Source organism: Grampus griseus (assembly GCF_964374135.1).
Source record: "Grampus griseus genome assembly, chromosome: X".
Taxonomy (NCBI): Eukaryota; Metazoa; Chordata; class Mammalia; order Artiodactyla; family Delphinidae; genus Grampus; species Grampus griseus.
In genome coordinates this window covers 29,387,662-29,415,281 of record NC_138999.1, presented here as the reverse complement: position 1 = coordinate 29,415,281, position 27,620 = coordinate 29,387,662, and the positions used below count along the sequence as shown (strand labels likewise).

General features: G+C 40.5%; 1 protein-coding gene across 8 annotated transcripts in view; it reads right to left on the bottom strand.

Annotated features, from left to right (window-relative positions):
* Positions 1-27,620, bottom strand: part of DMD (dystrophin) — a 2,236,200-nt gene that overhangs the window by 72,914 nt on the left and 2,135,666 nt on the right. For all 8 annotated transcript variants that reach the window (XM_082680764.1, XM_082680765.1, XM_082680763.1 and 5 more), the window contains 2 exons: positions 27,327-27,412; positions 25,099-25,256 (listed from right to left, as the gene is read on the bottom strand). In XM_082680764.1, coding sequence (XP_082536890.1) covers positions 25,099-25,256; positions 27,327-27,412 — 244 coding nt within the window. The remainder of the gene's footprint in view (positions 1-25,098; positions 25,257-27,326; positions 27,413-27,620) is intronic.

Genomic DNA, 27,620 nt, shown 5'->3' with positions numbered 1-27,620 from the left:
ATGTAGATGAGCGAAGTGGCTTTTTCAAAGGCCAGACAACTAACTCCCTGGCAGCAGAGCTGATACTAGCATCCAAACCTCCTGGTCTAGTGCTGTTTTCATGGTGGCCTGCTGCTTTTCTGTCTGTCTGTCTGTCTCTAGTTCTCTCTTTCGGAGTCTAAGTTAAATAAATACCATTCTTCCCAGCGAGTACAATGATTTTAGAAAATTCAAAATATTACTTATCCATCACTTGATTGGTATGTTACCACAGTCAACATTTTAATTATATGTTGTTTTTAACCCTACAAGACCGTGTTTCGTGTTTTTATACTGTTAGATTGACCCATATATTGACCACTTTTGGGGAGTTTGTTTCTCATTGCGTCCTTCATCTCAAATCTCCCATCTGGGATCAGTTCTGCCAAAGTGTATCCTTCAGTATTTCCTTTTGTTAAGTGTCTGTTGATGGCTAATCTCTCTGATTCTGTTTGCCTGAAAGTCTCTTTTTCTATGCACATTCCTGATTGCTATCCTCACTGGGTATAGATTTTTAGATTGAAAGGGTTTTTTTGTTTTCGTTGTTGTGTTTTGTTTTGTTTTGATTTTGTTTCAGCACGCTGAAATATCATTCCACCTTTATCTCACTTTCTCTGCTGCTAACTGTTGATAAGTCAGCTGTGAAGCTGTTGGTTCCTTGAAGGTCATCTGTCCTTTTCCTGTCTTGTACTGTACTTCTAGGATTTTATTGATACTTTTTAGGATTCATGGGGCTTCATGAAACTGTGGGTTTGACTCTTTAGTCAGCTCTGGAATCTTCTCAGTCATGATCTCAACAAATACTGCCTCTTCTCCATTCCCTCTCTCCTCTGCTTACAGAAACCTATTAGGTAAATGGTAGACTTTCTCAATCTAACCTCCATTTCTCCGAACAGGCTTTCCTTAGTTTTCCTCTATTTTCGGTCTTTCTGTGCTTCATTCCCAATACTTCCTTCTGCCCTACTGCCTGGGTATCTAGTTCTCTCCTTAGCAGCATCCAGTCTACTGTAAGCCCATACATTAAGTTTTAAATTTTGATTATTGTACTTTTTAGTATCTATAAGTTGTATTTGGTCATTTTTTTTAACATCTTTATTGGAGTATAATTGCTTTACAATGGTGTGTTAGTTTTGCTGTATAACAAAGTGAATCAGCTATACATATACATATATCCCCATATCTCCTCCCTCTTGCATCTCCCTCCCACCCTCCCTATCCCACCCCTCTAGGTGGTCACAAAGCACCGAGCTGATCTCCCTGTGCTATGCAGCTGCTTCCCACTAGCTATCTATTTTACACTTGGTAGTGTATATATGTCCATGCCACTCTTTTACTTCTTCCCAGCTTACCCTTCTCCCTCCCTGTGTCCTCAACTCCATTCTCTACATCTGTGTCTTTATTCCTGTCCTGCCCCTAGGTTCTTCAGAACCATTTTTTTTTGATTCCATATATATGTGTTAGCATGCGGTATTTGTTTTTCTCTTTCTGACTTCACTCTGTATGACAGACTCTCGGTCTATCTACCTCACTACAAATAACTCAATTCCGTTTCTTTTTATGGCTGAGTAATATTCCATTGAATATATGTGCCACATCTTCTTTATCCATTCATCCGATGATGGGCACTTAGGTTGTTTCCATGTCCTGGCTATTGTAAACAGAGCTGCAATGAACATTTTGGTACATGACTCTTCTTGAATTATGGTTTTCTCAGGGTATATGCCCAGTAGTGGGATGGCTGGGTCATATGGTAGTTCTATTTTTAGTTTTTTAAGGAACCTCCATACTGTTCGCCATAGTGGCTGTATCAATTTACATTCCCACCAACAGTGCAAGAGGGTTCCCTTTTCTCCACACCCTCTCCAGCATTTATTGTTTCTAGATTTTTTGATGATGGCCATTCTGACTGGTGTGAGGTGATACCTCAATGTAGTTTTGATTTGCATTTCTCTAATGATTAGTGATGTTGAGCATCCTTTCATGTGTTTGTTGGCCATCTGTATGTCTTCTTTGGAGAAATGTCTATTTAGGTCTTCTGCCCATTTTTGGATTGGGTTGTTTGTTTTTCTGTTATTGAGCTGCACGAGCTGCTTATAAATTTTGGAGATTAATCCTTTGTCAGTTGCTTCATTCACAAATATTTTCTCCCATTCTGAGGGTTGCCTTTCCTTCTTGTTTATGCTTTCTTTGCTGTGCAAAAGCTTTTAAGTTTCATTAGGTCCCATTTGTTTATCTTTGTTTTTATTTCCATTTCTCTAGGAGGTGGGTCAGAAAGGATCTTGCTGTGATTTATGTCATAGAGTGTTCTGCCTCTGTTTTCCTCTAAGAGTTTGATAGTGTCTGGCCTTATATTTAGGTCTTTAATCCAATTTGAGTTTACTTTTGGGTATGGTGTTAGGAAGTGTTCTAATTTCATTCTTTAACATGTAGCTGTCCAGGTTTCCCAGCACCACTTCCTGAAGAGGCTGTCTTTTCTCCAGTGTATAGTCTTGCCTCCTTTATCAAAAATAAGGTGACCATATCTGCATGGGTTTACCTCTGGGCTTTCGACCCTGTTCCATTGATCTATATTTGTTTTTGTGCCAGTACCATAGTGCCTTGATTACTGTAGCTTTGTAGTATAGTCTGAAGTCCAGGAGCCTGATTCCTCCAACTCCATTTTTCGTTCTAAAGATTGCTTTGGCTATTCGCGGTCTTTTGTGTTTCCATACAAATTGTGAAATTTTTTGTTCTAGTTCTGTGAAAAATGCCATTGGTAGTTTGATAGGGATTGCACTGAATCTGTAGATTGCTTTAGGTAGTAGAGTCATTTCCACAATGTTGACTCTTGCAATCCAAGAACATGGTATATCTCTCCGTCTGTTTGTATCATCTTTAATTTCTTTCATCAGTGTCTTATGGTTTTCAGCATACAGGTCTTTTGTCTCCTCAGGTAGGTTTATTCCTAGGTGTTTTATTCTTTTTGTTGCAATGGGAACTGGGAGTGTTTCCTTAATTTCTGTTTCAGATTTTTCATCATTAGTGCATTAATTTTGTACGCTGTTACTTTACCAAATTAATTGATTAGCACTAGTAGTTTTCTGGTAGCATCTTTAGGATTCTCTATGTATAGGATCATGTCATCTGCAAACAGTGACAGCTTTACTTCTTCTTTTCTGATTTGGATTCCTTTTATTTCTTTTTCTTCTCTGAATGCCGTAGCTAGGACTTCCAAAGCTATGTTGAATAAGAGTGGTGAGAGTGGACATCTTTGTCTTGTTCCTGACCTCAGAGGAAATGGTTTCACTTTTTCACCATTGAGAATAATGCTGGCTGTGGGTTTGTCATATATGGCCTTTATTATGTTGAGGCAAGTTCCCTCTGTGCCTACTTTCTGGAGGGTTTTTATGATAAATGGGTGCTGGGTTTTGTCGAAAGTTTTTCTGCATCTACTGAGATGACCATATGGTTTTTCTCCTTCAATTTGTTAATATGGTGTATCAGATAGACTGATTTGTGTATACTGAAGAATCCTTGCATTACTGGGATAAACCCCACTTGATCATGGTGTATGATCCTTTTAATGTGCTGTTGGATTCAGGTTGCTAGTATTTTGTTGAGGATTTTTGCATCTATGTTCATCAGTGATATTGGCCTGTAGTTTTCTTTCTTTGTGACGTCTTTGTCTCGTTTTGGTATCAGTGTGATGGTGGCCTCATAGAATGAGTTCAGGAGTGTTCCTCCCTCTGCTATATTTTGTAAGAGCTTGAGAAGGATAGGTGTTAGCTCTTCTCTAAATGTTTGATAGAATTCGCCTGTGAAGCCATCTGGTCTTGGACTTTTGTTCGTTGGAAGATTTTTAATCAGTCTCAATTTCAGTGCTTGTGACTGGTCTGTTTATATTTTCTATTTCTTCCTGGTTCAGTCTCGGAATGTTGTGCTTTGCTAAGAATTTGTCCATTTCTTCCAGGCTGTCCATTTTATTGGCATAGAGTTGCTTGTAGTAATCTCTCATGATCCTTTATATTTCTGCAGTGTCAGTTGTTACTTCTTTTTCATTTCTAATTCTATTGATTTGAGTCTTCTTTTTTTCTTGATGAGTCTGGCAAATGGTTTATCGATTTTATCTTCTCAAAGAACCAGCTTTTAGTTTTATTGATCTTTGCTACTGTTTCCTTCATTTCTTTTTCATTTATTTCTGATCTGATCTTTATGATTTATTTCCTTCTGTTAACTTTGGGGTTTTTTGGTTCTCCTTTCTGTAACTGCTTTAGGTGTAAGGTTAGATTGTTTTTTTTGTGGTACGTGGGTCTCTCACTGTTGTGGTCTCTCCCGTTGCGGAGCACAGGCCCCGGACGCGCAGGCTCAGGGCCGTGGCTCACGGGCCCAGCTGCTCCCTGGCATGTGCGATCTTCCTGGACTGGGGCACGAAACCGTGTCCCCTGCATCGGCAGGCAGAATCTCAACCACTGTGCCACCACGGAAGCCCCGGTTAGACTGTTTATTTCAGATGTTTCTTGTTTCTTGAGGTAGGAATGTATTGCTACAAACTTTCCTCTTAGAACTGCTTTTGCTGCATCCCATAGGTTTTGGGTTGTCGTGTTTTCATTGTCATTTGTTTCTAGGTATTTTTTGATTTCCTCTTTGATTTCTTCAGTGATCTCTTGGTTATTTAGTAGTGTATTGTTTAGCCTCCATGTTTTTGTAGTTTCTACAGGTTTTTTCCTGTAATTGATATCTAGTCTCACAGCATTGTGGTTGGAAAAGATGCGTGATACGATTTCAATTTTCTTACATTTACCAAGGCTTCATTTGTGACCCAAGATATGATCTGTCCTGGAGAATTTCCATGAGCACTTGAGAAGAATGTGTATTCTGTTGTTTTTGGATGGAATGTCCTATAAATATCAATTAAGTCCATCTTGTTTAATGTATCATTTAAAGCTTGTGTTTCCTTATTTATTTTCATTTTGGATGATCTGTCCATTGGTGAAAGTGGGGTGTTAAAGTCCCCTACTATGATTGCATTACTGTCGATTGCCCCTTTTATGGCTGTTAACATTTGCCTTATGTATTGAGGTGCTCCTATGTTGGATGCATAAATATTTACAATTGTTATGTCTTCTTCTTGGATTGATCCCTTGATCATTGTGTAGTGTCCTTCTTTGTGTCTTGTAATAGTCTTCATTTTAAAGTCTATTTTGTCTGATATGAGAATTGCTACTCCAGCTTTCTTCTGGTTTCCATTTGCATGGAATATCTTTTCCATCCCCTCACTTTCAGTCTGTATGTGTCCCTAAGTCTGACGTGGGTCTCGTGTAGACAGCATATATATGGGTCTCGTTTTTGTATCCATTCAGCCAGTCTATGTCTTTTGGTTGTAGCATGTACATTTAAGGTAATTATCGATATGTATGTTCCTATTACCATTTTCTTAATTGTTTGGGGTTTGTTATTGTAGGTCGTTTCCTTCTCTTTTGTTTCCTGCCTAGAGAAGTTCCTTTAGTGTTTGTTGTATAGCTGGTTTGGTGGTGCGGAATTCTTTTAGCTTTTGCTTGTCTGTAAAGGTTTTAATTTCTCTGTTGAATCTGAATGAGGTCCTTGCTGGGTAGACTAATCCTGGTTGTAGCTTTTTCCCTTTCATCACTTTAAACATGTCTTGCCACTCCCTTCTGGCTTGCAGAGTTTCTGTTGAAAGATCAGCTGTTAACCTTATCAGGATTCCCACGTATGTTATTTGTTGCTTTTCTCTTGCTGCTTTTAATATTTTTTCTTTGCATTTAATTTTTGATAGTTTGTTTAATATGTGTCTTGGCGTGTTTCTCCTTGGATTTATCCCCTATGGGACTCTGTGCTTACTGGACTTGACTGACTATTTCTTTTCCCATATTGGGAAAGTTTTCAACTATAAACTCTTCAAATATTTTCTCAGTCCCTTTCTTTTTCTCTTCTTCTTCTGGGACCCCTATAATTCGAATGTTGGTGCATTTAATGTTGTCCCAGTGGTCTCTGAGACTGTCCTCAATTCTTTTCATTCTTTTTTCTTTATTCTGCTCTGCGGTAGTTATTTCCACTGTTTTATCTTCCAGGTCACTTATCCGTTCTTCTGCCTCAGTTATTCTGCTATTGATCCCTTCTAGAGAATTTTTAATTTCATGTATTGTGTTGTTCATCATTGTTTGTTTGCTCTTTCGTTCTTCTAGGTCCTTGTTAAAAGTTTCTTGTATTTTCTCCATTCTATTTCCAAGATTTTGGGTCATCCTTCCTCTCATTACTCTGAATTCTTTTTCAGGTAGACTGCCAATTTCCTCCTCATTTGTTAGGTCTGCTGGGTTTTTATCTTGCTCCTTCATCTGCTGTGTATTTCTCTGTCTTCTCATTTTGCTTAACTTACTGTGCTTGGGGTCTCCTTTTCACAGGTTGCAGGTTCGTAGTTCCTTTTGTTTTTGGTGTCTGCCCCCAGTGGCTAAGGTTGGTTCAGTGGCTTGTGTAGGCTTCCTGGTGGAGGGGACTGGTGCCTGTGTTCTGGTGGATGAGGCTGGATCTTGTCTTTCTGGTGGGCAGGACCGCGCCCCGTGGTGTGTTTTGGGGTGCCTGTGACCTTATTATGATTTTAGGCAGCCTATCTGCTAATGGGTGGGGTTGTTTCTGTCTTGCTAGTTGTTTGGCAAGGGGTGTCCAGCACTGTAGCTTGCTGGTTGTTGAGTGGAGCTGGGTCTTAGCATTGAGATGGAGATCTCTGGGAGATTTTCGCCATTTGATATTACATGGAGCCAGGAGGTCTCTGGTGGACCAATGTCCTGAACTCAGCTCCCCCACCTCAGAGGCACAGGCCTGACACCTGGCCGGAGCACCAAGACCCTGTCAGCCATACGGCCAGACCAAGTTCAGCCAAAGTTGTGATACTTATTTCCCTTGTAGTAGTCCACATGGTATTAAGAGGCACCGTGGGAAGAGTATGTTAGTAGGTACCATGTCTTGGGTCCTGTGGATTACCTTTTCCTTCAGCCACACCACCTCCTGGCAAGTCTTGAGGAGACGGGGCTCCTCCCAGCGTGAACTGGACCCCACAATGTCCCAAAGCCAAAGCCCCAGCAAGTCCTGAGGAGATTTGGCTCCCATTAGCATGGACTCGACCCCGTGTTGTCCTGAAGCCCCTGGGCTATCAGCATGGACTCAACCCCATGTGTTCCAGAAGCCAAAGCCCCAGAGGGTCCTGAGGAGACCAGGTTCACGTCAGCTGCCCGGGGGAGCCCTATTTGGTCATTTTTAAAGTCACTTCTATAGTCTGTGGTTCCCTAAAGATAATTTTCAATGTTGTTTCTTATTTTTTTGACAGAGTATATACATAGTTTAAAAAAATCCTCTCTTTCTAATGATTCCAAGATATGAAATTATTGCGGGTCTGCTTCAGGGGTCTGTTATTTCTGCTGGTTCTCAGTCACTTTAGTTTCTTGTGGGCTTAATTCTCTTTACTATGAACTATAATAACCTTAAAAGTATTTTCTGGAGATACTTTGAGCCCTAGAATGAAAGTGCTTTCTCCAGAGACAATTTTCATTTGCTTTTGCCAAGAGCCAACCAAAGGGCACTACCTATTCTGAGACCAATTTGCACTGAATACATGATGGGATATTTAGTATCATACAAGTAATGAGTATGTGAATTGCAAACCCATGTTGCTTCTCTTGGAATGTGGATTGCTAATAAGGAATCTATTCACACTTTAGACAAAAAGCGCAAATGAACTCTTTGGCCAACCGAATAGTAGGATCTGGACCGACAGGTCATTTGGCTTGTAACACTACTTCAGAAGTACTCCACTCGTTACCCCTGATTATAAATTTAACACCATCATAATGAGCTGTTTAACCTTGAATTTCCTAGCTGCAAAATGGTATCAACTCAAGCTACTGATCAAAAGCTTTTGTTGAGCACTTCTCTCTGTGTAGAGTGCCATCACAGAGGTACTTTTTGAAAATCTGCTTAAAAATTAAAAAAGAATTATAGAATCTGAAGATAAAAGGGGCCGTGGAGGTGAATTCATACTTTTGGAACGGCACCACAGAGCTGTAAGACTCTCAGCAGTCACCGGGTTCAAACTTATCCAATGGCAGTGTGTTCTTATAGCCGCTATATAAATACCACCCGTGCGAGGGAGCAAATGGATGACCCTGAACGTTTGTGTACAGGCACCCCTGTCAAAAGTGCTTCGTCACACCGAGCTGAAATCCACCAGCATAGCCAATAGGAGCACAGGCTCCAGAGTCCAACCACAAGCGTTCAAGTCCCAGCTTTGCCACTGACTGTGTTACCTTGGGTAAATAACTTTATCTTTCTGTGTATTAATTTTCCTTTGCCATGAAATGGAACTATTAATAGCACCTACCTCGTAGGGTTGCTTTAAGCTTTAAATGAAAGGCACCTGGAACAATGTCTGGCACGTAACAATAGCCATGTCAGTGTTTGCTGTTGTTATCGTCATTATCATTATATGTTTGACCAGAAACCCAGAAGTTCTCAGCCTTCACAAATCCCTTTAAATCTTTTACCAGAGCTGTCATGTCTGTCCGTGCCTCTTCATCCCTATTCCTTTTATTTCTTCCTCATATGACATGGCTTGGCTTGCCATTGTCCTTTAGAAAACTATTTTCCAACTATGATCTGCTGTGAATGGTACCTCTATTTCTCTGGACAGTATAACTGGATGACTTTCTTTTGTTCTGTACTATAGGCTCACACAGGGTTTCTACTCAACTAAAATCTCCGGGTCAGTGTTTCCCAGTGTGTCCAGCAGATCAATGATCCAGCAAAATGTTTCACGAAGAGAAGGTCAGATTAATTAAGGACACATTGCACATTATATCTGTCTCTTAAAATTCTTAATGCACGTTAACATACTAAAAGCTGAGATGGTTGTCAGTAAAGAAACACATTAAACCTTATTTGACCTCAGAGTTTCCCACACTAATTACTCAGTGATCCCAGGACATTTATCATTTTTTTTAAGTTATAAGGCTTGTGAACAGAAGGTACTAATGCACTGTTGGGCATGATAAGAAATGCAGTTGGCTGTTTTCAGTGATTCCTCCATTTTGTACTTGTTCATTTGGGATTTGTTTCCTTCCACTTCTGTCAAGGACTTTTCTGTTAGTTTTAGCCCGCTGTATAATCTCATCTATATCTTTAAGAATCCTGACTCTTACAGCCAATGAATTAGCCATTCTTCCCAACTCTGTGTAAGTTTTACATCTTAAAATATGTGTTCTGTCTTCACCAAAAAGTCACTAGTGAATATCAAACAGGCCAAGGTCACACATGGGCCGCACTCCACAGACTGCACCTCTGGTCAACACAAATCCAGAATCCAGCCCTCTCTGCTTGTTGGACTGTGACTCTTTCCAGTTATATTATTATTTAGTCTCTACTGAATGTGTTTCTCCATCTTGTAAACAAAGATACAGTGAGAGACTGTGTAAAAACAACATCAAGTTTCGGCTACGATATGTCCTACAACAATCTCTCGCTCCACTGGTCTAGAAACTAAATTTATCAAAATAACCCTTTCGAGCTAGGACAAAAACCATCAACGAAAGACAGCAAATTGAAAAGCATTGCTAATTCATTCCAATTTAAAACACGGGGTTTATTGTTGCCTAATCTGGACCTATATCTATTTCCCTGACTTAGGTTTAAATGATAGTTTGTTTAATGATAGATTCAAAGACATGCTACAAAGAAAGAATTCAGGCTTAATACAGAAAGCAGAATATTAACAGAAAGCTTCTATTCATTCCAGAAGACAGAAAAAAATCTGACCATGGGTCAGCAACAAATGTAGGCGTCCAAAATAAAGGGGGAAAAAAAAAGACCATGTCTGTGATGTATAATAAAGGCATAGCAAGTACAGTGTGAAGAAATGATCACATTACCCTAAGTACTGTTCAAAGCCTTCTTAGAAAACGGTGTCTAGTTCTGGTGGCTACAGCTGACCCAGAACTTAGAGAAGGCTTGGCAGAAAGGCAGAGCGATAATTAAAGGGTTTGAAAGACCTATGAGAACAGTTTAAGGGAACTGGGATTATTTAGTCATTAAAAAACACCCAAAAAATACGAGGCTGTGCAAGACAGAGTGGCTGAAGGGGCGATTTAATAACAGTTTTCAATTATGTGAATGGCTCTGCCATACAGGCCTGTGACCAGCTGTTCGATTTCTCCACTGAGGACAGAACAAGAAGGATTTAGGCTGTAACTCATACGGAAGCGTTTCCTGATAATGAAAGTTGTTAAAGCACTAGTGTGCATTACCAAGGGAAGCTAGAGAATGTTCTCCTCTTTCAAAATACCATAGATTCTCCTGTGCTTAAAGGCTGGAAATTCTCAAGGTTCTTCCCACCTCCACAGACGCAAGGTCCATCATTTTGGCTCTTTTAAAACCACTCGGCTATGCCAACTGACAGCACTGAAGACAAGATATGGGGATTCACATTCTCATTCTGTTTCGATCTTTCATGTTTACTACAAACCATTCTGTATCCTAGTGTTATATTCCCTCTCCTTTTGTCCGGCGATAAAGAAGGGAAGAATTAAAAATCAGGCAAGCGTCTCTAAAGAGCTAAAACAACTGGAACTAAAACCCAGCTAAAATTACATTTTGATCATTCTAGAAAAAAATAAATAGGTTAGTTTGGAATGACAGGAAGTTGCTGAGGTCAAAAGACAGGTATGGTGGCAATGGATTGAGATCATCCTTGTAGGTACCATTATCTGCTGACCTACATATAGGTCTCAGATAACTTCTCTTGCTATCAAGGATGACCTTGCCCTTGCCCCTGCCCCTAAATGCCAGTTTCAAACCATCTAAGCAAAAACTCTTAGAACGGGCCATTTAGCTCTGGGTTTTGTTGTTTGTTTTGGGCAATGCCTCCTCTTTTCTCTTTTATGGCGTGCACACACAAAGCAAGGATATCACAGCTCCTTCCACTGTGACAGCCACAGTACGCAAGTATCTTGCATCTCCACTCCTTCTCTCTTGGTCCTCTCGTCAGCAACTACCCACAGCATGGAGGCTAGGGAAGGAATCCACTGTAATTACTGCTGCCGCCTTACAGCATATGGCAGGGTGGCTTTATACAGATGTCATCTTAACAACATACAAAGACAGTCAAAGGGGGAACTTCTCTGGTGGTCCAGTGAGTAAGACTCCACGTTCCCAATGCAGGGGGCCCGGGTTCGATCGCCAGTCAGGGAACTGAATCCTGCATGCATGCTGCAACTAAAAGTCCGCATGCTGCAACTAAGAACTCCACATGACGCAACTAAAGATCCCGCATGCTGCAACTAAGAGCCGGCATGATGCAATGAAGAGCCCGTGTGCCACAACTAAGACCCGGCGCAGCCAAAGTAAAAAAATAAATATTTAAAAAAACCAAAAAACCCCCAGTTAAAGGAATCCCAGAATCTCAGTATCTGGAATTTCTAGCCAAGGGATGTAATTACCAATATAATAATTTCAAAGGACATTACGTGGCAAGTTGGGAGTTAGGGGATTTGCCAGGGTTCAGAATAACTTTTGGGTTTCTTTCCCGTTGTGCCTTCCATAAACCCTTAGGAACTCAAGGGCCAGGCTCTGAATGGCTACCAGGGTGTCAACCTGAATATTTACTTTTCTCTCAGGCTAACAGTATCAGTTCATGGCCACAGAAGAAATGCAATGGCAAGGTTTCTCAGCAAGCCCCACACTCCAACTGCTAAAAACACATACAACATATTTTTAAGAGACGGTAACTGACATCGCAATTGTCAGGCTTTTGAAAAACCATGTCAATCCTTAATAAACTGAAAAAACTTAGTATAGAGAAAAGTAAACATTGTGTAAGAGACTGTACCCAGTAGTTCTCAGATGATAAAAAGGAACCACGTTTTGCTCTGGAAACAGTACTTGTCTAAACCTCCTTCGTTTCTCTCCTAGGTTGCAGGTTATTTAAAGACAGGAACTATGTTTCTACACCTTCCATGAAGGTTTGCTGAATTGAATGATGGGTGGGAATTAAACTGTGATCACGATAATTAAAAGGAAGGATTGTAGTATCTGAATGAGGTTAGAATAAAAAAAAAATACTGCCTACCCATCCTGAAGAGAAAAAAAAAAAAAGAAAAAAGCTCATAAGGGTTGTCTAAGGAACCGAAGACAAAATAAGTACGTTCTCAAACGCCCAATTTACTTTTAAATAGTTTTTAAAGTAACTGGCCTCTGTTGGTTTGTCTGTTACAGTATCACACGCAAAAGGCTAACCCACAGTCTATTCCTGGATTTGGAGGGTATATTTAGAATGATCTGGCTTAAAATGTAGGAAGATGCAAAATCTATACTGGGGGCCTGAAGGGAACCTCACAGGCAGGCAGCCGTGCTCGAGGTCAGAGACAATTCTGTGCCTTAGAGGACATCTGACAATGTCTAGAGACGTTTTTGGTTGTCACAACTGGGGTACAGAGACAGGTCAGGATCCTGCTAAACATCCAACAATGCACAGAACAGCCCCCTACAACAAAGAATCTTCCAGGCCAAAGCGTCAGTAGTGCCAAGATTGAGAAACCTTGCCCGAACGTTAACACCGTACATGGCCAGGGTTCATGTGTCAAAACTAAGAAACCAACATGGGTCCACTGTGATTAACTAAATGCTACAGGGCACCTAACAGGCAGGCAGCTATCCTCTACAACACAGCAGCCGAGAAGCTACGGTAGGCCTGTTCAATTACTGACTGGTAGAGAAGGGCTTCATTGGTTAACACGTTGTGGACAGAGAAATGCGATGTCGTTTCACACCTGTCAGAATGGTTATCATCAAGAAGACAAGAGATGAGCATTGGTGAGGCTGGAGAAAAGGGAACCCTTGTGCACTGTTGGTGGGAATGTAAATTGGTTTAGCCATCATGGAAAACATTATGGAGGTTCCTCAAAAAATTAAAAATAGATCTACCATGAGATCCAGCAACTACACTTCTAGGTATATATCCAAAGGAAACGAAAACAGGATATTGAAGAAATATCCGTACTCCCATGTTCACTGCAGCATTATTCACAATAGCCAAGACTTGGAAACAACCTAAGTGTCTGTCAACGGATGAATGGATAAAAAAAGATGTGGTGTGCATATATACAGTAGAATATCATTCATTCAGCCATGAGAAAGCAGGAAATCTTGCCATTTTTGACAATAAAGAAGGACCTTGAGGGTGTTATGCTAAGTGAGATAACTCAGACAGAGAAAGACAGATATGTATGGTATCACTTATATGTGGAATCTAAAAAGCTGAACTCCCCAAAACAGAGTAGAATGGTGGTTATTAGAGGCTGAGGGTAGGTGAATTGGGGAGATTATCCACTTACAGCTAGTAGATAAATAAGTCTTGGAGATCTAATACACAGCACAGTGATTTTAGTCAACAATACTGGATTATAAACTTCAAAGTTGCTAAGAGACCCGATCTCAATTGTTCTCACCACAAAAGAGAAACGGTAATTCTGTGACGTGGGAGAGGTGTCAGCTAACACGAGGGTGGTACTCATATTGCAGTGTAAGTGTCAAATCAACACGTTGTACATTAAACTATAAAATCTTATACGTCAATTATACCTCAATTAAAAATTTTTAAGGTTGTACATTAAACTTATACCATGTTATATGTCAATTATACCTCAATTTTTAAAATTGTAAGCTAAAAATATACTTACATATTGTGGAGAGAGGAAAGAGAAAGGACTGATAAATTAAAAAAGCCCAAACTGGAAGTAACAAGGGAACACGCTAAAATCGTAGACCCTGATTTGAAATCAGGTTGCTTTTCAAATAGAAACTCTATGCAATGTATTTCATGACAAATAACAGAAATTTATTTATTCATGGCAAATCATTAACCAAAGCAAGGTTAAGGCAGTCAGCTAGTACAAGAGTGTGTGTGTGTGTGTGTGTGTGTGTGTGTACATGTGTGAGTGTATGTTTTCATTTCTTTAGTAGAGTTCCTGCCCATTTCAAAGAAAAATAGTAAGTAAATTCAGAAACATTGCATGCATTCATATGCATGGATAGAATTTCCAAACATTCTTATTGACAGAAATTTATGGAAAATACTGGGGACAAACCACAGATTTTTTAAAAAGGTTAATCTCTCCTTCCTGGCCATTTTCATCTGCTGTTTTCACTAGTAAAATGTTCCCTTCATAAATCCAAATAACCCTTTCAATATCGCTGCCACTGTTAATAGGTTATAGCATTGATAGCTGACAACCCAACTTTTCTGGCCCTGATTGTAAAAAGCCCTAGTGTTTGGAAAGATTTGCTGAATTCAAATTGATCAAAACTGTTTTGTGAATTACAGTCTGTACACAAAGATTTAGAACTACAAAGAGAATGGTTAGCCAGGGTCAGACCGTATAGGACAGGCAGTTCCTGACTGTTCCCTGAGCTGCTATTACGATTTCTTTAACAACCACTACATCTACCAAGGGCATTAGTGGAATATTTTACGTAAGAGAGAAGTCTACACTAGCAACGAACATAAAAGGAGGAACAAGAACAAGTTGTAAAGAATATTAATGACTCTTCTTCCAAACAATCCCAATTTTTATGAAAATCAAATGAGTGATAAAAAATCTGCTATAGAACTATACGAAACCTGCATGTAACAAATAAAACAGAAGGAAGGTGGCATTTTGGTCATCTCAGACATAAGATCCTTGTGTCTTACCTTTGAGTTGTTGAGGAAACTATAGTGTAGGGGCACCAGGGATTATTTATATGAGGCTCCACACAATGTTTTTCACATCTTGTTCTTAGTCTATGCTACTTCTATTCAGAGAACAGGTGATCTCACGTGAAAGGCCACGCTGTACATATAAGACTGTTTTCTGTATCTTGTATCTCTGTTACAAGAATTGTTACCCAGAAGATCAGGTAAGACTTGGCTGATAATGACCCAGCTTTAAAGTATACACAGTACTCCATATCCCTTTCTGCCTTCTCCATTTACAACACTCAGCATATAAAATCAAAGAAACCTGGGGAGAAGTAACTCTTGAGATAATGTTTCACCTGATGTTACAGATGAGAAAAGGCTCAAAGAGGAAACAGCTCAAGATCATCTATTAGTTGAGACTAAAATATGTATGCCTAAAGGAGTTTGTAAAGAAGGGTGGACAAAAGTGATTTCCGATGGGAACATACAAGGCTGATCTCCAAAATCTTTTGAATCTTTAACTTGGCCAAGAGTACGAGAGGCTCTGCTATCTAAATATGGCCTACCTGAGACAATGCCCAGGTACCAATCTTGAACTGAATTCTATGCTGGTCTACTGAGAGCTACATGAAGATACAATTGAATATTCAATAAGCACTGAGGTAAATGCATACTCTTATCTCTTCTGATCGTCTCCTTTCCTCCTTCTTTTTGACATTACATGTCCTTCCTCCTACCGTTAGATGCTATGACATATATGAGCTACATGGACTGACAGGTGCAGGTTAACGTAAATTGAGGTAGCAAAAGGGAAAAAAGAAACAGAAAAGTCTATGAGTTTCTCAATCCTCATTAGCACATAACTCATGTTATATGACTTGGTCCCACAGAAGAGTTGGCTGATACGGAAATGTATTTATCAGACACGTGCTTACATTGTTACGGGGGAAAGGACGGTTAATTCCATGCACTGGCGTTTTAAGCAACGTCATGGCAAAAATAGTATCCAAAGGCAGCTCAGTCAGGAGAAGTCCCATTCTCTCTACACGGAAAATCACCCTGGATGTCCATGGTGATACTCAGAAAAAGAGAGGGGAAAAGTGGGAGCTCTGTTACAGAAGAAAACCAGCTAATACGTGCAGAAAAAACGGTAGAATGAGAAAACCACTATTAGGCGACCACTAATGTAATCACTGAATTAGAAAAGGATCACCAATGGAGGCTAAAACCATAGGGTGAAAGGCTGTTGAGGAATAGAATGATCACAAGTGCTCAAAATATCACAAAAATGACTTTCTAATTTACAAAGGGAAAAGGACACTTTTACAATGGAAATATCTGACACCACCTTACCATTCTTAGCATTACTGATAAGAACCAAGTGTCATTTTGTCCCTCCAGCTGTGATGTAGTGGGAAAGACACAGCAGCGCCTCTGTCGTCCTCTTGCCAAAACAAAAAAATTCAACTTGAATCTAATCCAAAGAAACAGCCAGAAAAATCCAGAATATGAGGCATTCTTAAGAAAGCTGCTTGGACTCTTCAAAAATGTCAATATCATGAATGAAAAAACCAAAAAATGCTGGGAGACTGTTCAGATTAAGTGAAAGTACAGAGGCATGACAAGCCAATGAAAGACAAAGACCTTGACTGGATCCTGGAAGAAAACTACCAGAAATAAGGAACATTCCAAAGCCATGGGGACATTTCAATGTGGACTGCAAGCTAGATGATATGACTGACTTAATGTTAAATTTGTGTGTGGCAACAGTATTGCAGTTATGCAGGAGAAAGGCTTTTTGAAACAAGATATATGGTGAAATGTTCAGGGGTTTATGTTTTATGGTATGATGGCCTTTCACCTTTAAATGGTAAAGGAGAAAGATGTGTCTGTGTGTGTAGATTCAAAGGCACACATACATGGGAAAAGTGAAATGTAAATGGGGCAAAACGCTAACCAGGGGTTGGACAGATGTACGAGACGTACAGGTGTTGATCATACTATCCTTTCAACTCTTCTTTATACTTGAAATTTTTTCAAAATAAAACACTGGTTGGAAACCATTGTTTCTCACCAAGCACCCCCCTTCCTGGGGGGAGGGCAAGGAAGGCAAGAGTGTAAGGAACTGTGATAACTGTGATAGGGGAGGGGGAAATGCATTAATAACCAATGGTATAAAATGTGAAAAACTCTTCAGGACTAGTTTTCTCGCAAAACACAAACCTAACACCAAACTGATGTCCTCCCTGTCCTTAGCTTCATTGTTCTAATGTGTCCCCTCATATACTCGGCCGAGATGTGCTTTCCCCAGATACCCGACTATGAATTTTCAGCCATAAATACGAGTTGAAGAAGCCCAACGTTACCAGAAATTTTTCTTGTTTCAAATAAGGATTGAGAGGTCAACAGCTGTGTTCATGAGACAAGAAGAAGTAAAAGGCTTCCCATAACTGCTGTCTTGGGTAGAAATCAAGTATTTTATTTAAAGTTCTGAAGATAATGAGCAGGTTGGAGGCCAGCAGTCACTGCTCTAAATATTAATGAGGACTCTGAATCACCCATTAAAGATAAAATAAGCCCAAACAGTAACACGCAGTGATTATCCGCTCTTCATTTACATGTTCAAGGACAACTGTCCTGACCTCAGGCTTTCCACTCCACCTGACTAATAAACCAATTAACACCATGGCTCCAGGGAACAGAAGCACAATTTTTAAATCTATGCAAACCTGTAAGTATACTCAATGTTATTCATTTATGCTAGAGAGTTCTTATTTAACAGAAAACTTTCACAGATACATGGTAGAGCACATATATCTGCCTGTAGATATCATGGAATATCTTTTCTCAAGTAGGTATCAGGACAAATTATGCTCAAGTACAAGACAGCACATTAACTCTTCCACTGCTGCCTCCTACAATCATTTAAAATCCAGTTCAGGAAGAGGCAAAAGTATAGGAACAGAACACAGAGACTGGGAGCAGGCAGGATGACAACAAAACAAGAGGGAATGTTAGGGGTGATGCAAATGTTCTGTCTTGATTGTAGTGGTGGTGACAAAACTATATGTCTAAACTCAGAGAAGTGAACACTGGAACAGACTGTACTGTATTTTTTTAATGTAGCTTAAAAAAAAAAGCTAGGGCTTCCCTGGTGGCGCAGTGGTTGAGAGTCCGCCTGCCGATGCAGGGGACATGGGTTCGTGCCCCGGTCCGGGAAGATCCCACATGCCGCGGAGCGGCTGGGCCCGTGAGCCATGGCCGCTGAGCCTGCGCGTCCGGAGCCTGTGCTCCGCAACGGGAGAGGCCACAACAGTGACAGGCCCGCGTACCGCCAAAAAAAAAAAAAGCTAATTAGAATTTTTTTTTTTTTTTTTACTATTTTTTCAAATGCCCTCCCCCAAAACCCAAAGCAAACCAAAAAAACCACTTTAGCTGTTAGTGTATCAAGACACCCTGGATAAACAGATAAGGGTGTCCCAGGAAGAAGTTTTGCACTTCCCTTTATCTTAAATAATCTTCGTAGAAAGACAGATGTTTTTTAAAAAAATCCAATTTACAAGCCAGTGACAAACATGGGAAAAAAGAAAATGGTAAATGTTGAACTCATATTTCCTTGTTTCTCTGAGCTTTGTGGGTAAGTAGCAGTTTGAGTTAGAATTAATGGTGAACTGATCAAAGGGAGTCCAGAATACACTTCAACTAAAAGCATGGCTCTCAAAAAAAAAAAGGTTTTTTTCATTAGCACCTCTGCCTCAGCTTTTGTAGGAAAGCAGGGAGAGGGGAGGGGAGGGGAGGAGAGGAAGGAAAATTTGGTCCTAACAAAGACTTCTGCTCTAGAAGGGTAAAAAGGAGAAACAGAATGACATGTGCTTTTCCTTAGCAGTAAGTGTATAAATGAAACAGGTTTCAACTCCAACACAAACCTATCTTTGAAACACTGGTGAAGAAAATATCTACCACTCCACATGGAGAAATTAACAGCATAAACCACGACATAATTATGAAGGTAAACCACCACAGCTTATAGTCAAAATAGAAAAGAAGAGCAACTGAAAACCAATAGTGAACTCCAGACAATGCTGATGATACCCTGATAAAAGGTCTTTCCCCAAAATTTGCAGGAATTCTGTCCATGAGCAGGCCCAGTAGGAGCTCAGTGACGCTAGCTCTACTTATACATACCAAGCGCTAGTAACTTATATCGTAGTTATTAGTGAGTATTCATCAGTCCAAACGGGTGTAAAAAGAATGTCCGTACGACCAAAGGGCCCATATTGTTTTCTTTTGAAGGAACACCTTTATTTTATTTTGTTTTTTTAGGCCGCTCCATACAGGCATGCGGGATCTTAGTTCCCCGACCAGGGATCGAACCCGCGCCCCCTGCAGTGGAAGCGCGGCCTCTTAACAACTGGACCGCCAGGGAAGTCCCAAAAGGGCCCATAACGGCCAAAGGAAACCTAGGCAAAGCAGATTTTTTAGGAGTTATTTTAAGGATGGGAAATATAAAATGTGATCAATTGGCATGAGGAACGCTGCTGAACTAGTTAAGAAGTGTGTTGGCATGGTACTTTAACACCATCTCAAGAGTCTCTAAACTCTCATCTACAGATGCTGGGTTATGGACAAAAGGAATTGTTGATCGTGGTGGGCTAGTCTCATGTTAAAATACACTTCAGATAATCATAACTAACTATGTGCCCACCACTCTGCGTGCCCTGCCTCTATTAGCTCACTTAATCCTCACAACTGCTCCAGGAGCTTAGGGGCCAGGAAGGTCAAGAAATGTGCCCAAGGTTGCACACCCAGCAAACAGCAGAGCTGGGATTTGAACCTGGGCAGCCAGCTTCAGGGCCTATGTGCTTAACCACTCTGCCACTCACTACTCCAGATGTCCTGGAATGATTTACTATTTACACACACACACTAGTTCTCGACAGTTGAGGTGGTAATTTATTCCCATTTCTGTATCATTCTATATTACAGCAACTGTGCACAGATGATATTCATTTTTGTCAGAGGAATATAAAAACTCAGAAGACAGATGAAAAAGCAACTTATTCATTTTGAACGCATGAATACAACAGGAGGCAGAAAACAGATGCAGAATAAACAGCTTTTGGCACGCAAGCTCTTGTAGGTGAAGCATATTGAATACAAAGTTGGTACACTCGATTCTGTCTAAACAATAAGGTGCTTACAATGTTTACAGAAGAAAATACTACAAAGACTATCGGGGGGAGGGGAGAAGGGAGTACCTCTCAGGGCACTGCCAAATACCAATTTACAGACACATGACTCTTTTCTGGAGTCACTTAAAAGCGTAAAGTTTTGCCCACCTAAGAGGAAATACTATTTCATTTCATTTGGAAGTAGACTAGACACCTGAAATTGGGATTAGAGTATTTTAAATACAGATCATAGTGTGTGTGTACACATGTGTGTTGGGGTAGGTGAAGGCGTGTTCATTTACCCACATATCCTATTATAACCTAAAATTCACATAAAGGATCATGCTAACACTTTCTTCGTTCAGTCTAATATTTGAACTGGTTAAAGCCATTTATTTCTACTCAGATGGTTTAGCAGAAGGAAATGCTGGCTTGGAACATAGGGAACTTGGGCCTGATGTCTAGTTCTGACATAAATATAATTGCAGAATGGAGAAAATATTCACTCTGCCTATGTGGGTTTCAGTTTTCTCATCTGAAGAAGGAGAGATGTGGACAATGTCTCAGGTTCCTTCGGGCAGCCTGTTGACTCACTGCCAGGGCAGACCCGGCCTTGCGGAGGTCATAAGGATCAATCTATTCTGTCAACAGGGAAGATCCCATGGAATATGAAAGCAGATCAACCCGATGATGCATTAACTGAAGCTGTATTTCCAAAACAAACTAGTTTCAAATCTTTACTTCTACTAATGCCCAAAAGAGTCATTTTCCCAGTACACGTGTTGACTGCCATACGCTTCTAATGTAGAAACGTATCCTGTTGCCTCCTTTAATATCAGCGAAGATACTACTGTCAAATCCATGCGTTTATAGTGAATTTTCCCTTTTAAAACCCACAGATGTGACTTCATCTCCTGGCCTCGTGGATAATTCCTTGATGGACCTATACTGATTTTTAAATAGGCAAAGCATTTTATTTGGACTTGGCAATTCCTTTTCTCTTTAAGAAGTTTTTGGGGGTTTTTTTTTCCAATTTTTTAAAATTGTGGTAAGATACATATACCATAAAATTTACGATCTTAACCATTTTTAAGTGGATAGTTCAATGGTATTAAGTGTATACATACTGTTGTGCAACCATCACCGCCATCCATCCCCAGATGGGCTGAGGAAACCTATAAAAAGATCACCCAGCTACCACTGCACGTGAAAACACTGCTCTGCTCTCCTCCTGTCCCTGCCAGGCCCTTGTCTGAGCCAGAAGCCAACACTTTCCTAACTGTACCGACTTGAAAAGAAGGAAGTTTTCTAGTCGGTGACAAAAAAAAAAAAAAGGAAATAAAAAGACTACAGTCGGAAGTCAACTTCTCCTTCTGTGATGCAGGGAATGTATTTGTAGGAGAAACAAGTACTTTCCTGCTGTTCATTTCCTTAGGCTGGTAGAAGGAACAGCCTTTGAGCACAAGCTTGCTGAAGGAACCAGCCCGGCCCCATTCCCAAGGTCTTATGCTTCAAACAAAGGGCAGGGGGCATTATCACTCCTGTTATCTTTCCCTCCAGCAAACATTGAATTTTCATGCATGCTGCATGGTTTCCGAAAGGCAAGGTGATAGCCAGAGCTCCTGGCTGAGGAAAAGCCCGCCAGGGTTAGGACGCCAATTCTGAAGGAAGAATTCACAATGGATCTGTTCACGCAGACTGCCAATTCCTACCAAGTAGAGAGGGCCCCCAAATCTGAGTAATATAAACCTCACCCGGCTCTGTACCCATAGGACGTGCACCACAGCCTTTTAGCAACATCCAATTTGCCAACGCTCAGTGTCTTAAAGTGAGGATTCCTCTTCTCCCCAACTCTCCTATGTTCCCTATTTTGTTATGGCATCATGTATTCTAGCAGAGACCCAGAAAAAAAATGCCTGTTATTTCACCTTGGGAAGCTGGAGAGCCTTAAAATGAAAAAATGCATATTTGGGGATGAGGCGGAAAATGGGCGGGGGTGGGGGGGAGGCATGCGCTCTGGACTAGGAATCAAACTCTTCCACCAGCTGAGGAAACGCAGGGGCGCTGATAAATTGTTCATCTATTAAAAAAACCATAAAACAACCCCCCCAACCTGCTTATTCTATTCTCTTCAAAGGGTTTGGGAAGATTAAATGAGAACTGTGTGAACAAAAGTAGAATATTACCATCAGTAGCAGTAGTAACAGTATTATTTACAAGCATGGTTAGTACAAATGGTAGGGAGAATCTGTTACTTGGTAGTGAAAGCAAACCGTGAGCAGCTATGGAAACAGATCAGGAAAGGTCTGAGAGTTAAGTAGAGAAATTAGGATTTATTCAGTGGACCGTGAAAAGAAATTGAAGATTTCGAAGCACGGTGTCATACACTGAATACGTTTCTGTAAAACCGGTATGAGAGCAGTGAGACTGACAAAAGGCACCAGGGGGTCTAGAGGAGGCTTGCTAGGAAGACAGTGCAATAATCTATGCAAGTGATGAGAAGGCCTGAAAATAGCGTATGAGTGGCAATGAACAGGAATCACACAAAAGATGCTTCTTTCCCTTAAAAAGAAAAGTTAGCACTTTACTCATTTTTTTTTCTAATTCTAAATGTTCAAAGAAGAAAATCTGGAAAATACAAAAGAGTAGGGAAAAAACCCCGTCCTGTCACCACTGTTAATATCTTGATAGATTTCCCCCCAGTCTCAGAAAAGACCTTTCTGAGAGCTTCGAGACTGGCTAGCCAGGATGTGTTCAACCACTATGCGATCAGGTAGTGGACTGAGTTCAAAGTTCTGACGCTGAGAAGAGAGTGTAGCTGTTACAGGGACAGGGACAGAGCGAAACAAGAGGAAGCAGGTGAGTGAAGAAGGCAAGCATCCCGCAAGAGAATGCAACAGGCAGTCGTGGAACAGACCGGGCTCCTGATAAGAGGACGGCACGACGGAAAGTAGAGTTTCTGTTCAGCAGCCCCTTGTCCCGACAACCAAGTTCAAGAGGCCAGAGCTTACTTATTCCCACCACAAAAGAGAAATGGTAATTATATGACGTGATGGCACTAACTACTGCTACAATGGCAATCATATTACAATATACAAATGCATCAAATCAACGTGCTGTACACCTTAAATTCACACCATGTTATATGTCAGATACATAAAAAAAAAAACCAGAGAGAGCCAGAGTCTGCAGTGAGGGTGACGGTGGCTGCAGCACCATCAGTTCCGCGAGGTGACAGGACAATGGCTCCAGTGGCCCTGAGGCCAGCCCGCCTGACTTCGCGGCAGGAACCGTCTCTCAATAGAGATGGCTGTCGGCAGGTTCGAGCTCTGACCGTTACTCTCAACCTCAGTCACAAGACATAAACAGCTGTGTATATATGTATATGCGAACACGTGTGTGTGTACGTGTGTGTGTGTGTGTGTGGTTTCACAATTAGAAAGTAAAAAGTCACTGAAACTTGACTGAAGAGAAAACGCTTCGGAAAAAAAATTAAGCACTGTAAGTTGTTTTATAATAGGGTTTTGAAAAAAATGGATCTGGACTATTTGTGGCCATTAATATTCATTGTGTGAAAGTTACTTGTGTCTACGTTCTGGAGTAGAAATGCTAATGCAGCAACATGTAAGAAAAAACCCAGAGGAAGTGATAGTCTGTTCATGTTTTGGGAGATTTGAGTATGAGGTGAAAAAATGCATTTATTTCTCCACATCTGTTTTACTTTTACAGGCAATTTGCCATAATTTTGGCAAAACGATCCAAACAGTATACCCAATGCTACATTAAGTGGCCTTACTATGTGTGCATTTATTTACTCTGCCCAGTGAACTATTAAATGAATGCTGAAAGTGCTCTAAATAGCTAAATATTCAAAATGTTCTGCCCAGAAGGCCTTCTATGGTTTTACCCTAGTCTGTGGTCAGACTACATACAGGTCGAACCCAGTTATTTGTACACCTAGTTCTATCGGTAATGAGATTACCACGGACGGATCGAGAAATCCCATACAAGAAAAATAGTTCTTACCATTTGAAAAACAACATAAGAACACTGTGAATAATGTAACACTCCAAATACCTCATTCCTTCAGTGCTGGTGGTACTACAAACAACTTTTGACAAAAAGCCATCTGGTAATATGTATCAAAAAAGCCACAAAACTGTTTATATCTGTTAATCCCATTTCTGAGAATTTATCCTAAGGGAAAAACTTGTGTCAAAGAAAAGAGCTAACTACATAAAGATGTTCACTGAAGCATTATCTATCTTACCAAAAAAGAGAAACAAACTAAATGGCTATCAACGGAGTGCTGAGGCACTTGGGAGGAAGAGGGTATTTCTGGGGACACCGATTATGGTGTGGAAAAGGCACTGGGGCAGCAGGATACGAAGGAGAATGGACAGGAGTGTGTGGAGCTAGTGACAGACATTAGCAGAGAGTACAAACCTCCAACCTGGTTGTAAGCCTATGGGAAGTCACCATCCAGGCCTTGGAACGGCAGAGGAATGTCAAAGTTACAAAAGGAAAACTTTAGGGACTTCCCTGGTGGCGCAGTGGTTAAGAATACGTCTGCCAATGCAGGGGACACGAGTTCGAGCCCTGGTCTGGGAGGATCCCACATGCCGCAGAGCAACTAAGCCCATGCACCACTACTAGGCCTGCGCTCTAGAGCCCGTGAGCCACAACTACTGAAGCCCGCGCGTAGCAACAAAGACCCAATGCTGCCAAAAGTAAATAAATAAATTTATTTTTTTTAAAAAAGATAGCTGTGTCAACTATTTACCAACAGCTACTGAAAAGAAGGCTACGATGACAGAATTAGGTTAGAAAAAAAAAACTAAGAGACTAAGATACTCACAGATAAAGGTCATTTTCTTTTTTACAAAGGATTTCTCTGGCTGGAGATTATTTCCTCCCTCGCTAAACCATGCAGACTCCCTTCCCTCCCAACATCTTAGGAACTGCGGGGTTCTGGCTGCAGACGCAGATTTCTTTCCCTTCCTTTGCACTGTCCTCTCTCCCCAAACCCACAGTTCCAGAAGCCACTGCCTACAGAGGTTTCAAATATCAAAAATCCCTTACCTACCTGCCTATGGAAGAGCTAACATGAGAAACTACAGTTCTGTGGGGTTTTATATTAATTTCTAAAATACAAAAGAATAAGTATGTTACTTGAGAAGGTGAATAACTTACAAATTGGAAGCAGCTCCTGACACTCGGCTCAATGTTACTGCCCCCAAAGGATGCGACTTCACCCAACTGTCTTGGGATTTGGATAGAATCATGCAGAAGGAGGCCCAGTCTGCGCTGGTCACAAAATCCAGTTGAACTGGCCACTTGCTTGAAAAGGTCTACAAAAGGAAAAAGAGAATTGCAACCATCCAAAAGCAGAACGAAGTAGATGTTAGCAGAATCTAAGGACCAGCTCAACTCCAGCACCAATTCGCAAGAGCAGCCAATATTCCCACCGTGTACTTCTACTGTACACTAATCTGCACATTTATTATTTTTATGGATCAAGTTAATCATCACTGTGTATATATGAAGTGTGACAACGTTTAAATAAACTACAGCCCTGCAAGTAACGAGAGCTTACGTACAGTTCTGACATGTGAGTTTTTCCTAAGCCAGAACATAATACTTTAGAAAATATTTTATATATATGACGTGACCACCATCATAAAATAAATGTTTCAGCCTTAAGAAACACAGAACGGGCCCAAAGCACCATCCCCCTTCGGACAGCAGCTTCCAAAATATATCAAAATTGGGCCTTCTTTATGAAGTCATACGATCACTGAGTTTCTCGTACATGTTCCCACAGGATGCTGTACATATTCGTAATTAGCTCATATCACTTTACACTGTCACTGATTTAATATGTGTCTTTTTGACTGAAGAATGATATCCCCTCAAGGTTGGGACCGTATCTTGGTCAACTGTGTGCCGGAAATGTGTGCAGTAGGAGAGCAGCAGGTGGAGGATAGCAGGTGCCCAATATACGTGCATTCAAGGAATGAATGAATACGCCAAACACTTGCAACATGTTTTGGTCTCAGAAATACAATTATTTTAATCCTACCTTGTATTCAAATAAAAGTTGCCCAAAAAGTAAATCCACGGAATATTTTCCTACTCATAAGCACACTTTAAACTCTAAGACATTAAATGTTTTAACGAGATATTTAAGATGGCAGTAACAACACTGAGCTCTCACAGCATTTTCTCGTCTCTCCAGTACACACACGTAAGTTCAGAATTATGAATTATCTTCAAATAGCCCCGCTTGAAGTTAACATTTTTGTTTCGCCAACCTCAAACCTGTTCCCTCTCAGTAGTTATTTGAAACACAAACTGGAAGCTTCCTTGATGAATCAAGTTAGTATCACGATGTGCTGGTACCATACCTATCACAAGTAACTACGATATTTAAAGGACGAAAGCCCACAGAAATATTCTGTTTTATCCAAAACACATTTTCAAATGGCTAACAAAAGCTGTTCTGTTCTTTTTTCTTGGGTTCTTAGGATGAGAAAACTCAAGTGGAAACTACATAAAAGTGAGAGCTAAAAGAGCTTGTGTATTTTGTGGAAATTTACTCCTAGGGGGGAAATGAGCAGTAGGACACAGCGTGGCTTTGGAGGAATTCAATCTCTTTTATCTCCTGCCCGTCCTTAAGCTCAGCACATCTCCACATCCCTGTGTGGCTAGGCCTTAGGGGAAAAGAGAAAAGACAAGATACACTAGGTTTGTTTAATATTCCTACCGAAAAGATTTCTCACGAGCATTTAAAGGGGAAAAACAAGTACATTCCTTCACGATGGGAATGAATGGTTACTTAGTCATCTCCACGGTCCCTCCTCTAGCATTTGCTTTTAATTTGGATTTACAAATTTTGAGCAGAAGAGCCCAACAGCTAATCAAAAGGAAATTCTTTAAGGTGTTATTTACCCTGTAAGAAATGGCAAGCTGTCTCTCAAATAATAAAATGTTAATCACATCACAGAATTGGGTATGTCAGTACAACTCGCAGTAAGATGATTATAAAATAAACAAGGTTTCATCCAAAGACGAGGCAAGTGCACAGATTAAACCTTCACATTTATTTTCCTGACTTAGACAAAGGGGTTAGGAAATCGGACTTTACCCCCGAGGAACATGTGTTTTACTCAGACACAGTCAATGTAATGTAAAATAATACTCGGACTGGAGAAGTTAATCCTCATTCTCTATTTAGATAACTACAATTTAACATCTGACATGGAGCGGCACACATCACATTTTATGACAGTCTGAAAGTAGTTCTACATCTTACATGAGGAACCTGCTGTCAAATAAGAACACCGTGTTATTCCCCATCTAAAACTGGGGTAATTAGCCAACATTAATCAAAGAATACTGAGTTCATATACACGACTTACATCTGTACTTGTCTTCCAAATGTGCTTTACACAGAGAAATGATGCCAGTTTTAAAAGACAGGACCCGGATCCTCCCTGTTCGCCCCCTGTTATGAATAATCAAAGCAGAAAACAATTACTGACACTTTACTGAACGATAAACACTTCTTAGTTAAGAGAAAAAACCTTGGATATGGAAACGCTACTGACCATTGTTTTATTAAGATCATTAAGAATGTTTCTGAGTTCATTCTCTCTTTGGCTGATGACCCAGAACGCGATGGAAATTTGACCAACGCGACCAGTGAACACTTA